Consider the following 18031-nt stretch of genomic DNA (forward strand, 5'->3'; position numbering starts at 1 on the left):
TCAGCTTGTCGAAGTTGCTACGTTGCTCATGTCCTGCTTTCAAGCTCGTTACCATGTATGCTTTCACTGTGGGAACAAACCACAGGACTGATCCTGTCTACCTGCTGTATGTACCAGACCCTTCTTCTGCTCCTTCGTAAAAAACATCTGTGAAAAAGTAAAACCACAATTTGTAAAAACAAAACACAATATCTTTATCTGTTATAGTACACCGATGATTAAAGCTACAAACAATTCTACAATATCTACAGAATGGTTTAAAACAGAGGTTCAAAAACTAATGCACAAGTATCTGCTCCATGTGCTGAGTAAAAAAAACACTAGCTGCATTCAAACAGGTAAGGACTACAAACAGTACTAACTCCCCCTGTTCAAACACTTTTCTTTATGTAATGAAGATATTTTGAGCCCAAATCAGCTGTTTATCAGGTAAAGAGGAATCTGTAGACCATTTCAAGGCCATGAACAGAAAACATTGAGAACTAAACATCACTTTAAAATAAATTACATTTATTTGTCATTTGTAAAAAAGTACAAAATCATGAAGAGACCCAGCATATTTTGTGATCATTTGAACTACAGACCATTAAATCAGTTTGTTTCCAACAACAGATAAATATTCTTTGCTTTAAAGTGTAAGAAAATTATGTAAAATGAATTTGAATGACGATATAACACAGATTGACTTGATTCACATTACATTCTTCTTATCTGACACCCAGACTAAAGATACAGCTATCATTGAGACAGAAGAGTTCTAAGTGTATGTAATTAGATTGTTGTCAAGTCTAGCAAACGTCAGAACAGAAGAAACTAATTAAAGGGACTGAAACAGATAATTATCTCAACTAAAAAACAGAGCTGAGGAAGGCATCTTTGGTATGTAATACAGTGTTACACAAACATTTGTCTACCTATTTGCTGCTCTGCACTTAAGAGCAAACAACATGGCTTATAAATGTTGGACTGTGGTGCCGATAATTCCACCACAAACTCAGACATTTTGAGTTTTGCATTTTGACTTAATGTACTCTCCTGCTGCTGTTTGCATACGGTAAATGTGTGTGAACTGCAAACAGAGGCATCTTTTTATAAATGTGTTGCTATGATGCTGTGCTATGACTGTTGTAAACCTGAGTTGTTGTCAACTTTTTTACCCGGCAATAAAAATCAATCAGCTAATAAATTAAGTTAATGTTCGAATCATGTCGCAGCCAAATATTTATTCTTCTCCATGTATGAACTTGCCTTCAGAAAGCTTTGTGATCAATAGATTTACAGGGAAGAGGAGACGAGGTCATGTATGTCTAGTACCCCTGAGCACATCCGTCCCCTCTGGGGTCTGATCCTGCCCACAGCACCCTGGATGGATGATCAGCTTGATTGACAGATGGGTTCCACCAATCCCCCACTGTGACAATCTGTCCCCGCCCAAACTGAGACCTCTTGTAGCCTGTGTGTTTGAATGAAAAGTTAAATGAAAAAGATGCATTGAGCCCATTAAAATGTTCCATCTCTTACCTGTCCCTATAATGCATCATAAAACAAATACCCCATGTGTCTCCCGCAAGAGTTTAAGGCTTCTATATGTGAGGAGATGAAAGTAGCAGTCAGGCAGTGACACTGTGTGATGAGCAGCACAGTGAGCCGTTACAAGTTTGGTTCCTTTAATTTGATCTGGTTACTGCATGAATGATAATAAAATCATCAGTCACCTGAAGGCTATCTGCTACAATGGCTTCACTAGTTTGAAAATAAAAGGTAGTAAAACATAAATAGATGAAGGCAGTCAAGAAGAACAGGTTAATTTTACTTATTTATTTGCTAATTTTACTAATAAGCATTAAAGGGTCCAGTGTTTAACATTTTAGAGGATTTATTGGCAGAAAATGGACAAAAGAAGATAAAAAGTGTAGTTACCTCAGAATGACCCCCTTTATATTTACAGAGGGAACAGGTCCCTGGAGTACGCCATGTTGCACCGCCATGTTTTTACAGTAGCCCAGAACTAGAGAGGCTTTTTCATGCTTTTCACATGTTTAGGGGCCACCATTTGTTGGGAGGGGAGGGTGAGGTGACCTGGTTACAATCTGCTAGCTCACTGATGCCACACACACACTACACACTGGTCTTTTATGAAGAATTAGTTCCAATAATTCAGCATTTTATTTAAAGCATTACATCTACACATCATTGCACCATTCATTTCAATAAAATGTTTGTTAAAAAATCTTGAATTTGCATGTCCAGAAGAGAGAGACTGGGGGTCTTTTTGCTTTTCCTCTCCTATAAGCCTGTCTACTTACAGATGTGCAAAAGTGTTGCTCTTTGAGTATTTAGTTCAAGATGAATGTTTTCTTAAAAATGGACAAGAGGATTGGCCCTTGGAGTTGGGGCACATGTAGGCAAAGGAACCAATAATGAAAGGTGTTCTGGTCCTCCAGAATGAACACAGCTAAGAGGTTCATAGCAGATGGTATCGCACAAAACATGCTCACACTAGGGTTGCAAATTCTGTGCTTTTTTTTCTTAACCGATAGTTATACAGATTAACATTCAATAATCGATCCACTGTAGCAACACAGATTAATTCATGAAGCCCAAATCATTTAAAGGAAAAGAATAATAAAACAATAAGGCTCTTGCTCAAACTGGCTGTTTTTGTCCGCCTGTCCTCAGCAAATGGCGCCATCAAACAAAACAACATCAAATGGGACACAAGTTTGTAATTTCTAGATCAAACCACACCTGTGAGCTCTGGAGAAATGGCAAACAAAATTATTACTCTGTTCAATTCTTAACGTTGATTTATCGTTTGACTAATCATTAACATCTCTAGTTCTTGAGAACAGCAAAAGAACAAGCTAAGGTCACGTCCATGGTTAGGAAAAGGAACTAATAATAACATCCTGTTTGCAGCAGGAAGCACCAAAGTTTAAGGGAACCTTTGTCTAATACCTCTGATTTGAATTACCAGTTGTTTCAGCTCTGGTCTCATTTGTTTATGGCTGTTACTACAAATCAATATAACAACCGATGTAACAAATTAACTTCTGAGTAGGCTACATTCAGCACCTATCTCTTATGAAATATATCAGCAATGAAACAACAGACAGTTTCAGTGGCATCTTGTATTACCGCTTCCCCTTTTTTTGTTAGTTTTCCATTTATATTTTATTAATGAATAAATGATTGGGTGAATAATCTACTTTATGGCATACAGATTCTGTGGAAAAATATCATGCAGCCACTGCAAACCGTAATAGTGTAAATGACAAAAAGTTACCTGTGATTGGCCAGTTGACTTTGTGGCCCCGTCTTCTCAGCTCCTCGGCTACTTCCTGTTTAACACCCTCCTCCAGATTAACCAACCACTCATCACCTAGACACACAGAACGTTTGAAAATCAGAATATAATTTTGATTTTTAAAAAAGTGCTTTATATGAACAATGGACATAACGCTGACACACACTGTCTTCTCTCACAAACTTCTCACAATTCTCATCTCAGATAAAATTTAGCAGTTGTTAAATTTTACAACGTCATTTAACCGTTCAGAGAGCACAGTTCATCTGACCACTTCCCTACCATATCATGAGCTGCGAGGCAACATCCTTAATGCCAAAAAAAACAAGGAACTTTGTTTTGTTGATTTTTGAGGCCCCTTTGGACAAAAGCAGTAGTGTTTTCACTGTAAAAACGACAAAAAATAACATGAAAAATAAATTATTCTGTGTTTACAGAATCAGAATCAGAAATACTTCACTGATCCGTTTGCCTTACAACCATTCAAGAACAGAAATATATATAAACACACAGAAAATATTAGAATGGAAATAGAAATCATAAGTCTATAAAAATATATTTAAAAAAATGTGCCTATAAAATATGTAAACAACAATATATACAACAGTGATACACATAATACTGTAAAATAAACAATAATGCTAATCTTCTCTCATATGTTCTTGTTTGCTTATGTAACCCATAAAGAGACATCAGTCATAAAGTCCTTTAAAACTCCTTGTAGTAACTTTACTTTGTATTTAAGCTCCTGTAAGTGAATATAAGTCATGTTTATACTAACACACTGTTCTCTGTATGTGACTATAAAGAATGTGTGTGTGTGTGTGTGTGTGTGTGTGTGTGGAGGGGCATACTTTTGTAGTCATACTCCACATAAACTCTTGGTGCATCCAGAGCTTGTTGAGGATCCATCCCAAATTCCAACATGTTCAACAACACCTAAACACAAAAGCAACATCAGCTGATAACGCATTAACACATTACACTCGCAAAACTATGAGTAAAGCAGTCTATGCTCCAGTTATTTCAAATACTTCTTAAAGTAACTTGAAATAAATGCAATGCGGTCCCCATAAATCACTCAAAAAGCTGAGTCACACAGAAGCCAGTGATCTGGTCTGACTATGAAATTACCAATAAAATGCTGCAGGGACGATGTCTTTGGATAAAAGCTTACATTAAGCTATAAATAAACGTCACAACAGCTTCACAGTGTGTGAATGAAAAAGTTTGACATAATTCTCATGCACTCTTGCCAGTTCTTTTTGTATCTATAATGTATATTAGTCTCTATATAACTTATTATACTTACAAAGAAGTTACTTTGTAATTTCAGCGTCACCACCACTGAGTGAATGTGTTGTGTGATGACGTTTAAAGTCCTGCACAATCTTTGTAGTTTCATTTAGCTACTTGTTAGCAAGCGCTTTTTGTGACACATAAAAGCTTCAAAATTCATGAGTGGGTATTTACTGACGGATTTTAAGAAGACCTTATTTCAAGCATCTAACCAAAATCCAATCAAAAACCCACTGACTGTCATTCATACAGAACTCTATAGCGACTTATTTACAAAGAAAAAAAAAACAAGAAATAAAAGTAAATTAGTGTTAGGGACATGTCTCACATATAGCATTTAATGACAAAGTTAACAGTAAAGTGAGCTTTCTACAGTTCATGCTCCTCCTCAGTCTATTCTTGATTACAGCGTACCTGGACGTGTCCTTGAGGTTGCATAAAACCCCCCATCACCCCCAGTGCAGCGAGGAGTCGTGATTTTTGTGATTCGGTTGCAGAGTCCGTGAGAAGTGCAGGCATTATGGTGTGAAACGGCCGCTTCCCCCCAGCAACACAGTTAACGTGGTCACGACGCAGATTAAAGTTGGCGCCTCGATTCTGTGAGATTTCAAATAACGACACACATCATAAATAAACTTTTTCAATCTCCTCACTTAGTTCTATATTTTTTTTTTGTTTTAGCATTTTTCTTAAAAGCTTCTGGTAATTCTACTGAAATGAAGTTCACTGCATATCATCATGTTACTATAGCACAATGTCTTCATACATCTGGTCCATGATTTAAAGAATGTTTCCAGGTTAGCACCACACGCAAATTTACATAGACACACAATGCACAAGCACACTATACACTGCTGCTCTTGTAAGGTAAAATGACAATGCAAAACAGCGGCATAAAATAGGAAAATAAAAATTTACAGCCTCTTCATTCATGCCTGGTATTTTACATGTTCTTTTTTGCCTTGGCTTCACAGACTTTTTTCATCAACTCCACTGATGTTGCCACAAATCTACTCTCCAATAACTGTGAAAAGGTCAGTTTTTACATGGACGTCGCTACCTCACATTCACTCAGATTCAAACACACACTGATACCCTCTGTCTGACCCCACAGACCTGCAGTGAGAATCCACAATCCTTCGGGACCAGCCCACTTCCAAAGCCCATGTAGGTGCTGTTGACAAATGAGCAGGCGTTGCCCTGACTGTCGATCACACAGAAATAGACTGTGTCACTTCTTGACGTCAGGCCGGGCTTCACGTCTTCCATGGCCCTACAGATACACACAGAAACAACGACAAATGCATGCATTAACAATTAGCGTTGGTGCTGTTTTTGCCGTGTGGTTATTAAAAATAACTGAAAAAACAGGCAGAAGAGGGGCTCATCTGGACTGAAAAGAAGAAATCTGTGTTGATCAGAGTAAAGATATATAAATCTTTCAGCCAGAGGCCAAAAATGTAGCCAGAATTAGCAGTTTTCAATGTTTAAGGGACTTTTCTTGCCACATTTTTATAGTGGATGTCAATAAAAACTCATTACTAAGGATTTTTTGGAAATACTCTTCCTTGACTTGAGTTAGATAAGATGATCGATATGTTGTTACAGTAAATATGAGGCTAGGAGCCAGCAGCCAGTTAGCTTATCCTAACATAAAAACTGGAGGCAGGGGGAAAATGCAAAACCACATCTTGTCGTTTTGACATTTTAGTTTGTGTATGGACTAAATAAACAAGATATTGCATGTTAATTATTGAGCTTTAGACGTGCAGAGCCTGTGTCCTGCGCTACTTACATTATAATATACACACAAGAGTGACATCACTCTTCCTATCTAAAAAAGAGTGAAGAAGTATATTTTCATACATACATTTCCATATTTCCTTTGCTAAGCATGTTTGTAAAGTTGGGATCAACCCAATATCAGTATCAGGTGCTCCTACTGACGTAACGTCACAGATACTGGACCAACGTTACCGATCAAAGTTCTGATCCAGATTCCATAGTCTGATGTTTTTAATGAATTATCAATATTTAATAATTAAATTATTAGTAATTAGTAATTATTAGTAATTAAACAAAGACATACAGTAGTCCCCATATTTTTGTATTTCAGAATTCTATGAATGAGATCAGTGCTCTCAAATTTTTTCTGGCATGCCCCACTTCAGAAGTCAAAAAAAGTTCATGCCCCTCACTCCGCAATTATTCCTTTTATCAATCATTAACAACGATCCATGTTGAAATTCAGTGGAATAAAGGTCAGCATGGTAGTATCAGCAATCTCGTTTATTTATTTCTTAACTTAGTATCACTCCATATTTTTTTTTTCCTGGTTATCCACGCCCACCTGTCCTAACGGCCCATGAGTACAGAGAATTAAAATAAAATATCCAAATTCGTGTATCTGAAACAGATTGAAACTGAAAAAAGTGAATTGTGCATCTCTACATATTTGAGCAGCAAAAACAATTTTATAGTTTTTAAATGCACTGACAGGTAAATAATGAAACTAAGGTGGTAAATATTTATATCAGAGCATAAATATAATATTTTTAATTAAGTATAGGAAAATAAAGGTTCTAATGTAGAAACAAAGGGCTAAACTGCCAACCTCACATACTGGAAGCACAAGCTGTCACTTACTTAACCTTTATGACTGTGTGTTTTCTCAGTACCTGCCCTCTCACAGCACTGTGAGACTTGATGTTCCAACCAGAACAAAAGGCTCTTCAGCCTGTAGTGTCATATAAAACATATGCCAGCCTTGGTTCAAAAATATCCCAAGGTGTTGGCAGAGAAATCTCACATGTAAACACGGGTTTTACAGTCTTCAGATTATGGCACTGCGTGTAAATATGATCTGTAATTTCCTGCTGTCACTGGATTTCTCTCAGTTACCTGGTTATTCTGTTCATATAAACAAAATGACAACAATTTTCTTAGTTGCGGTTTCTTGTTTGTGTTAATGAGAGACATTACATTACATATTTAATTTAAGGTCGGTTGACTCATAAAGGTTGAGTTAGGTGGGAAGAATAATGAAAATACATACTCAAGTAAAGGTACATTTACTCTCATAAAAAATGACACGTAAAAGTGAAAATTATATTTGAAAATTAAAAGTAAAAAGGTATCTGGTTAATAAATTAATCAAAGTACAAATCACTTTCTATTGTAGTATTTTTTTAAGCAAAACTGCAATTATGAAAGTAACGTTGACATTGAAGCTGGCCTTGGCAACATTAATGTTCAAATTGGCGTTAGCTTTATTGCTTGCTAAAGTACACCAATTTAAAAGCCCAACAGACCAATAGCTACAAGATAAATCAAAGGCAATAACATTAAAGAATAGTGTAACACATAAAAACTTAACACAGCTAATGTTAGATAGCCACATTGTCGCTTTCAGTATGTGCAACTTAGGCTACTTCAATGTGCTCGAAGAGGTTAGAAAAGGAGTTTTTAAAAGCGGAGATCTCAACGTTTTTCAAGAGGCAGAGCAAGTGCTTCATCATGTAACTTCTCATCATCATCATCGCATCACAACAATGTTTGTCAAATGCACTGGCTCAAAAATATACTTGAGTAAAGATCAAAAGTATTAAAAAGGGACATAAATAAAATACCTGCTCCTGCATTACTTGTAACTTGTTACTATGCATGCCTGTGTGTTGCCTAGTGTAGCACAACACCCTCCTTAATTTAAGGATATTAGGACTGAATATAAATAATATAAATAATAAATACATTATTACAATATAAAACAACACCAGGATTTATTACCACAGAATATGTGGTATGTGTGTGGTGTGGTGTGGTGTGTATGTGTGTGTGTGCATGTTAAGAAATCATTATATTATTTTATACTTTTATAGTCTGTTTGTCTGTTTCTCTTGAAGCTGATAAAGACCTAAGTTCAAAGTCTACATCACTGTTGCCAAAATATACACTCACACACAGAAACCCACGCACACCCACACACACACACACACCCACACACACACACACACACATACAAACACACAGACACGTATGAAGGGATGGACATGAAGGTCAGGGGGGAAGTAAAAGTCTACAATCCTATCTAAAGTCAACAGAGTACGACTGGTACACACTGGTACTAACAGACATACACACAGTACACACACTTAAACACACACCTGTCCATGCTGATGCGCTGTGCTTGCTGGTGGCTGTAGCTCTTGCCCAGTAGGGTTTCCAGGGGGACAGTCACATGGTCTGGGTCGCCCAGGTAACAGAGACCGTCTGTTACTGCCAAGCGCACAGCCTCCACCAGCACATGGATGTAGTCTGAGCTGTTATGGCCTGCAGCTACACACACTCACACACACACACACACACACACACACACACACACACACACAACAGATGAGATGCAACAGATGAGCGCAAATCAAATTCCACAATCTACAAAAATGTTGTTTTTTGTGACTTTTTTCACTTGAAGCAGCAAATAAAAGGATTGAAGGAAGCAACTTTAGACAAATACAGTTGATAAATAAATAAATAAATCATAAAAAATGTGATAACATACATTTAATGTAATTTTATCATCATATTTAGTGGAATTTCTAAAATCAACATGTCATCTCCTAGATTCTTCTTTCTTTTGACTTGCTGTAACCAAAGATATTTGAAGTCATTAACCTGACACGGCAGATGTTTTGTTACACAGAATCATCTGGGAAGTTGTCTTAAGAAACCGGAAAAGGGCAGGCACTTTAAAACACACTTGGCAGGTGATTAGGTGAACCATCTGTCTAGCACAGGCTAACTTCAACCAATTGGATCAACCAGCGGAGACTGTTGGCAAATCAAACTCTCCAGTTCTGATATAACTGATGCTATCACAGTATCTGCGCTAACCTCTTCAGGACCATTGTTTGTTAGACACCAGATGCTTCCATGGACACTTCTCGCTGTTGTCACACCTAAAACCACGTCCGTAGGTGCCAGTAGTCCCTCTTAGGATGCTGACTGTCTGCATCACTTTTGCTGCACACACAAACGGATAACTTGAAGCCTGACAGGACGGATTCTCACATGATCTTATGATCTTGTGATCTTGCAAATCTGCATTTCTCAGAGATCAGCTTTCAGTCAGTTGCGTCTTTTACTGAATACGCTACTTTGTTTTTTGTCCTGACCAGTTTGAGGTGGTTTTCTAGCCCAAGATGAATCAGAGCAAGTGTGAGACGTCTACTGATTCATGTCTGATTCATGTCCTGAGTCTCCAGAGAGGCGGGTCAGTTGTCACAGGCACTGAGTCAGAATTTCAGGGCTGTCACTGTTTCAAATTTAATCAGCTATATTTGCCAAAATACTAACAATAATGAGACTTGAGCTGTCTGAATGAGCCTCTTTTTTTTTTTTTTTAACAGAAAACGTTTTCACATGCCATGAAAGGAAAATAGTGTAAATAATAAAGGTCATTTTCAGGGTCCTGGTATTGTGCAAGCTGGTGAAGTTCCAGCGTGTAAGATTTACATACAAAAATAGATACATCCATTTCAACCGATGCAGCCGTCATTGCCCACACACTTCCATGAATATTTTACGTTGGCTTGGATTTTAAGCAAAGGAGTATATCTGCTAGAGGTCACCACTCAGACTCAAAAGCCAAAAGAACGGCCAAAAGTTTCTCACAAGCTTCTAATAATGCAATGTTACACAGCCATATTTCTAAAGTAGCTCAGAACGGACAAATCAAAAAAGGCTCTAGGGGCCTTTCACATTTTGTGCGGGTTTCACAGCCACTGTAGTTTCTCCTACACAAGGGGAGGGTGAGGCGAGCCGTATTCAGCTGTTTGCAATCTACAACCTCACCCCTAAATGCACAAAGTCTTACTGGTCGTTTAAAAAGAAAGCCATCTTCAATGTTTGTGCTCTTCCCACCATGACATAACAAAAACTAAAAACTTAGCTCAGTAGCCGAGATTTCTGCAACCACCCAAACACAATGAGGCTGAGACGAATTTTGCTTGTTGCACTGAAAATCGCAAAGGTTTTATGTAATCCACAGACCGTGAACCACTTTCTATGAAAGAAATATAGTCTCAGAGAGACTGTTCAGAGTAAATTGTGAGGATTATACAGAGAAAACAGGTCATTGTTTCTGGAAACAGCTGCTGCAAAGGTTTTCATATGCAATTTTGGCAGCACAAATGGAATTCCATTTATCTCCATTATAACGAGGTGAGGCCAGAGATTTAAGAGAAGAATATTTGAACTCTGGCAAATAAATCAAGACTGCCAAGAGGTTTTGGCAATCTAGATCTAGAATTAATCTAGAGTCTCTAGTATGAGGTCTTAATGTATCTCTGCTGATATCATTGAATACCTTTGAGGGGGAAGTTCTCCAGGATGTTGAGCAGCAGCAGGGCAGTCAGTCCCTGACTGTTAGGAGGGGGCTCCCACAGACGCACACCCTGAACAAACAATGGAGTCATTCCTTCTGCTGACCATGTTATCAAAATACACATACAATAAGCATCTATGGTCACTGACCTCACCTTGTATTCTGTGCTTAGGGGTGTGATGACCTCGCTGTCATGGCTGCTGAGGTCATCGAGGGTCATGACGCCTCCATTTTGGTTGATGACATCGACAATGGCTTGGGCCACTCTGCCCTGGTAGAACGCCGGTTTGCCACGCTCGCCAAGCTCCTATCGATACATCAGTCCATCAATCAATCGATCAGTCATCTGTTGTCATTGCATTCTGCTGTCCATCTATATTCTTTAAGACCACAGTAAAAAAAACTTATACAAATATGATGTTTTGCATGATGTAATGCCACAAATGAGTCCAGGTTGAAAGATATGCGGGGATGATGTGTATCTTCCAGTCCAATCAATGTTATCAAATGAACAGGATTGTGTGTGTGAATGTGTGATTTTTCACCACAAGGAAGTAACACACACCGTCATCGCTGAGGAATGACCATTATGATGCCATGGAAACCATCCATCAATAAGGCTGAGGTCACTGCTATTGTTTCTACTGTCCCAGGAACATGAGTGTGAGTGTGTGTGTGTGTGTGTGTGTGTGTGTGTTGGGGGGGGGTTGTCATGGGCGTACTTGGAAGTGTTCCTGCATTATTGGATCACTAAAGACTGGGTGTTTGATGTAGTAATACAGAGGAGCATCAGTCAGTGCGTGCTTTAATGGTGACACACCAGCAGACACACACACACACACACAGTGGGGTCAGCCGTCGTTCTAGTGACGTCTCACTGACTGGTTTTATGAATATCACATTGTCCGCATGCACAATCATGGTCGTGCATTCACTTAGTGCACAGGAAAGTAAAAATGTGCCTCCTGACTTAATATGGTTTAAGTGAAAAGTTAACTTATGTTTCAAAGAATATTTTAAAGCACCTCTGTAAAAATGTGTCGTATATACATTTTTGCAACGAATAACTCTTTACAAACTTAGTATGTTAGAGTTATCAGAGTCATTTGTATATCTAGATTCCATTCCACTGTAGCTGACTCAGCAATCATGGAAAGTACAAAGTCTGTGCAGTTTCACAGGATATTGATATTGTAAAGCTCTATGCTAAGACATGAGAAAAGATTGTGTGCCTGAAGTACTATTTTAACTGAAATGTTTTTTGTTTTTTTTTTGTTTTTTGTTTTTGATGAACTGTACTTGGACTGAACTAAATACTAACATCAACAAACTCACAGTAACAATGATAATAAGCAGGTGTAATGTTTACCTTGTTCACCATTCGGGCTGCGGTCAACCAAAGAAAATCTTGATTGGCTCATAGTCTACTTACTCTCCAAGAAATCGATTGGTTGATGGTGGAATAAAAATGCAAGTTATGAGCTAAATCAGCCAAAGTCACTCAATGCTGCCAAGCAAATGAATTCCAGCAGTTTCATCTTAGTTTATCATGTAACATGCTACCATTTGCTCATTAGCACAAGCACCAAGTACAGCTGAGGCTGGTGAGAATAATTCTGCAGGTATTTGGTCATAAACCAAAGCAATGGAAAAAAAGACCTACATGAAATGTTAGGGGATCAGAGGGATTCATCGTCTGAGGATGAATTTCTATACAAAATTTCATGACATTTCATCCAGTAGTCCGGACAAACTGGCCAACTGACAGACAGACCAACTTTGCCATCCCAAGTTTGGGTTCATGTTCTTTTCAAACTACTCCTGAAACATGAACCGCTTTTGTTTAAGTGTCATAGGTGTAAGAGTCTAACAATGTGAGGTATAAACAGAGACCTTGTATTCAGCCACTGTTTGGTAATGAAGAAGTCAATTTGTGTTGAAGGCGTGGTCTGTATTTTCAAGTGTGTTATTCTATGAGGTATTCAGCTGATGGCCAGGTATACAGGTGATTTAATGTCTACACTCTTCAGTTATACTTCATTTATTCTCCCTATTCTCTTTTTTTCTCATGCAAATGTCCTTCTCTTTCTCTTCTGCGCATTTCATTTTTTTGGCCTGCTTTCATTCCCTCCTCTCCCATCCTCCCTTCCCTCTCTATTTGCCTCATTTAATGTCCTTTCTATTTTGCTCAACCCAGCACAAGCTATACTCATCCTTCCCTCTATCTACCTTGTTTATCTTCCAAATTGAGTCCAACGCACTGATGGGTTCAGGGTTAATTACCCACTATGCCCCTGGGTTCATCCAAGGTCTTTCCACATTGAGGGCTAAGTCAATTTTAGAAAAAGCAAACAACCTCTGGGAGGACATGGAACCAGCACAGTGGTTTTTCTGGGGTTCTACATTGTTCTGTTTCCTTCAGAGATCAGAAGAATGTGACCCAGTGCTCCTCACATGACCTATGAGTATGTGTTTTTGTGTGTTTTAGTTTCAAAGATTTACCCTCAGGGTCTGGGCCATGGCAGGGTTTCTGAACACTTGTCCACATTTGGGCGCATGACCATCAATCAGCAGGTCTCCACCTAGTTCCTTCCCAGCTTCTCTCATAGCAGCCACCCCGTTTGCCCAGTGGTGAGCTGCTACCTCGGCAACAGGAAACCCCACCTCTGCGAGCTCCACCGCCCCGCTCAGCACCTCCTGCAAGGACAGCTAGGGAAACAGGGAGAGGAAACACACGCTTATTACCTCACAGGAAACCTCACGGAGCAGGAAGTGTGAGTCATTGTTTTGAGATGAACTATGTGGAGACTAAAACTGGTTTGTAATTTCCTTTGAGGATTTTCCAGACAGAAAAAACTCTAATAATTGCTGTACAAGTGAGGGGACACTTTTCTGATTTGCCAAAACTCTCTTAATCTTTAGTGTTCAGTTCTGCTGTGGTTAATAATTTATAACAGTTCCCAAGACACATTCTGATAACACAAAACCAACACAAGTGAACTTTTAGGGAACATTTAGCTGTTGCAATTGTAGTGTAGCGTAATGAAATTATTTTAAATTGAGAAAAAAAATACTCACACCTCTAACTAAAAATATTTCTAGTGAGTAAGTTGGATTCAGACAAGCTAATGCCAGGTTTGTGGCAAAACACGTGATTTCTCCATTTATAACTGTTGAATGCTGGTTGCAAAATGTGAGTCAGGAAAGTTGTGTTTTCTCTGATTTTGAGCTGGTACATTACTGCTACTGTTTCACAAAAATAACACCTGTTATTAAAAGCCAGTGTAGCTGTACTGACATTACTATGTTTACTTTTACATTTTAAACAGAGATATTTAAAAGAGGGATTGACAGAAGTTCTTCAAATTTGGTACAAATGTCCACTTGGACTCAAGGATTAACTGATTTTGGTTAACTAAAGTCAAGGCCACAAAATTTCACAAAGAAGTCTAATAGAATACTAGTAGTTCTGGAGAGTTACTGATTACTGGTTACATGTAATTAAATTAGAAAATAAATGCAGTTGTAATCTGTTGTAGTTACCAAGAAAAAAATGTGTAATTGTTTTCAGAATTAAGTAATGTTGGGTCCCATCCAAATATTCATTTGGGTTGCCTGATGAAGATCTGCACTCTGCTAAGTGCACTCTTCTAGTTTCAGTTTGAGACCCCTATTTCCCTGGACCTGTAGAAACCCTACCATAGATGGCTAAGTCACTGCTGTTTTGACCAAAAAAAGCGAATATCCACAGAGCTGAAGGATAGTTTGTCCGCTCCTTGTTTATGCCTCCTTGAGTCACCTTCAACTGCACTGTTTAAAATACACAAGAGTCAAGAGTCCCACATCCAGTGCGTTGGTAATGTGTGTCAATATGGCTCCTTCTACACTGTTTACATTTAGGTTGTTTATGTTATGTAAATGATTATGTTAAATGTTCCTGACAGGGTACCATTGCATAACACAAATACCAGCACACACAGTTCTACACAGACAGGTACATAAACACACACACACACACACACAGTCAAACCTTGTGACTACCAAACATCTGTATGGTATCACACCAGCATGCAGGGGCCCCTGGTACTGTGATATTCAAGACATCAAAAGGTGGAGGAGGGGCCTCTGCAGTGTAACCACGTCCTTCCAGGAAGTCCAGGGTCTGAGCTCTGGGCGAACGACCACTGAGGACACAGAGGAGAGAGACTCAGCTGAACATTCTGGATTACGGAGACAACTAACCACAGTGAGAGAGAGAAGAGTCTCCACCTGCCGTTGATTCCTCTGATCTCTCTGGTTTCTCCATTGTAGAACAAGCAGAAGGCGTCTCCACCAGGACCGGTGCTACATGGCTCTGTTACTGCAAGTGCTGCTGCTATGGCAACCGCAGCATCCGCCGCATTACCACCACGCTTCAGGACGTCTGGACAGAAACAGATATCCACTTCTGATTAATGTAACTGACTTACAAGAGCATTCCTACCTTAGCCAAAATGATGATGTTGTTTTTTTATGTACTTTACTACAACAAATAAATAAACATTTGAAGAGTCAGAAGTGTTGTTTTTGTTATAATAGTGATGTCAGTCAGATCCGGTTTGGTCAGAGCTGTGAAATATTCACATATATCATCCATCTTTGTTCACAACAGCTTTTCTTACCTTCTGCTGTGCATAAACTACAATTTATATAAGCCTCTTTTTACAATACAAAAATGTTGAATTATTGGTTATCTTATCAGTATTGGTAATTATCAGTATTGGCTGAAAAAAATCCATATTGTGCAAGAAACATTTTTTTTTAAAGTAAATTAAATATGTCACCTTGGTCTTAGGAAGATTGTTCAGTTTAACTGTCCTCGAATGTTTATGGACAATAATGATTAACTGATTACTCAAGGACATTGTTATAGCTCTTCATATACATATGAGCCTGTGTTACACACAGTATGGCAGCTCCCCAGTGCTCCAAAGCAGGAAAACTAACTATGCTAAAGTTTGCTCTCAACCGGCTAGACAACTGACTGCCGCTAACTGTCTGTGGTGTTTGTTATCTTGGTGGATTTTTCTGATTTAAAACAAAAGAAGTAAGGAAATGCCATTCTTAAGTGGAACAACAAAAGAATGTCAAACTCTCTGAAATGTAATTTTGCTGTCTGAAAACGTCCGTTAACTTCATAACGTTAGATCTCCATGGCAACTGTTGTCCACTCACCCAGTCCTATATTTGAAGCTAACGGCTGACTGGACGCCACACAGCCGTGTAAACACACCACGGGTGACCGACGAGAGGAGAAAGTCAGGTCGGTATCCATCCCGCTTTAACTACCAGCGACCGTCACCAACAGTAAAGGCGAAATAACGACCATAATACCGGGACAACATTGAACTGTGCTGGACTTTAACTTCTGATCGGTTACTCTGACATCGATTGATTTTGACTCAACTAGGACGGTAGCCAAGAGAAGCAGATGGCCGATTACATCGATCGGATGCTGGGAAGTTGATGTTTAAACAATGCCAGTCCTTTTTTTAAAGCAAGTATTCATTCCCATGTTATCTTCAGGCTATAAATAATTCAAGAGCACTCATGGTGCTCATATTTGTCATGTGGGGACCCACCAGAAACATTTAACCATCTGTCACTGGTGGTGATAAGCTATTTGTTTTGTACAGTGATGGAAAGAGTACTGAAAATCTGATCTGTACTCAAATTGTTACTGAAATATTACTCAACTACAAATAAAACTACTGGCGTTAAAAAATAAAATAAAATCATCAAGTATTAGTTCGAAGTATTCTTTTGAAAAACTAGTCAGGGTTTTAGTTTCCCTACTTTTTAACCTTTTTTTTTTTTTTTTAATGCGTTGTCAATAGGCATTTAGTGGAAAGGTGTTTCTGTTAATCCTGTTTAGTCTTACTGGCTACAAAATGCAGATTAAAGGTGTTTTCAAAATATAAAACTGCTGTTCACACAGTTATGATTTTAAAAGTAACCAAGTAGATTGCATGGTTAAAACATAAGTACAAATAAAATGACAGACTTGAAAATACTCATAAAAGTACAAGTACCCAGAGCAGTTGTAATTGGTAAGTTCCACCCGTATTTGTGTAAAACACTAATAACTACTGTTAGATTTGTGGATTGGAAGCCGAGATGTCTCATATAACAATGATACATTAATAAGGCACAAATGGAGTAAAAGAGAAATAAAAACAGGCACCTAAAGCCTATATGTCTACTATACTATACTAGGTCTGTGTTCTTAAAGAATAGAATAAGACAATCTGCTTGGTTTAGGATGGATTAAAAAAAGTACTTATGTAACTTACTTCAACTCACACAAACTTGCAAGTTCACTTCAAGCTTGTCAAAACAGGTGAAATTAGATCTAGATTTCTTCAGAACATGGGCCAAAACAAAACAAAACAAACAAAAACAAATGCGAAATGTCATTTAATACAAAATTCAAAATGACATATAAAAGCATCAAGGAAATGGGGGAGTCAGGGGAGGAGCTGTTGGACATTCAGAGCATCGAATGGTATGAGAGGAGTGAGAAGAGTCATAACTTTTTTTATTTTCAGTTTCTTTGTATGACACAATGAAACCAAACCATCTTCGTTAAAATATCACCAGGTAAATCACTCATTTGGGTGTGTGTGTTTGTCTTTTTCACCACACAAAAAGCAAATAAAATCAAAATCAATGGGTTTATGATGGATAACTTTTAATCAATATTAACTAGGGATGTAGCAATGCCAAAAACTTGAGGTACAAAAATACTATGACAGAAAGACACAATATTTATTGATATTAAAAAGAAAAATGGCAAGCTTGAAAAAAATAATACAAATGATGTGTACAGCAATTTGTTTGTTTAAAATTCATTTTTTATTTTAACTTAAAGTGCTGATGTTTTCCATATTTACTAAAAATAGAAGTAGGCAGCCATGACATAAATATATGCAAAAAATTGGAATTCATTGTCTCTGGGAATGAATGCTTGAATTATGTATGTACTTAAACAAAACAGTGCAACA

The 18031-nt window shown here is 38.1% G+C and overlaps 1 protein-coding gene across 1 annotated transcript; it reads right to left on the reverse strand.

The window, feature by feature from the left end:
- Nucleotides 1-1307: 1307 nt before the first annotated feature.
- Nucleotides 1308-16420, reverse strand: LOC146324323 (uncharacterized). Its single transcript, XM_084723634.1, has 12 exons — nt 16203-16420; nt 15258-15411; nt 15019-15172; nt 13491-13697; nt 11143-11295; nt 10971-11058; nt 8770-8941; nt 5723-5879; nt 5021-5203; nt 4162-4246; nt 3287-3382; nt 1308-1453 (listed from the first exon to the last, which is right to left on the reverse strand). The coding sequence occupies exons 1-12, from the start codon at nt 16300-16302 to the stop codon at nt 1308-1310; spliced, it is 1695 nt and encodes a 564-aa protein (XP_084579760.1). The 5' UTR covers nt 16303-16420.
- Nucleotides 16421-18031: the final 1611 nt, after the last annotated feature.

The sequence above is a fragment of the Lutjanus erythropterus genome, chromosome 7 (assembly GCF_056507025.1).
Source record: "Lutjanus erythropterus isolate fLutEry1 chromosome 7, fLutEry1.hap2, whole genome shotgun sequence".
In the NCBI taxonomy this organism is placed as follows: Eukaryota; Metazoa; Chordata; class Actinopteri; order Lutjaniformes; family Lutjanidae; genus Lutjanus; species Lutjanus erythropterus.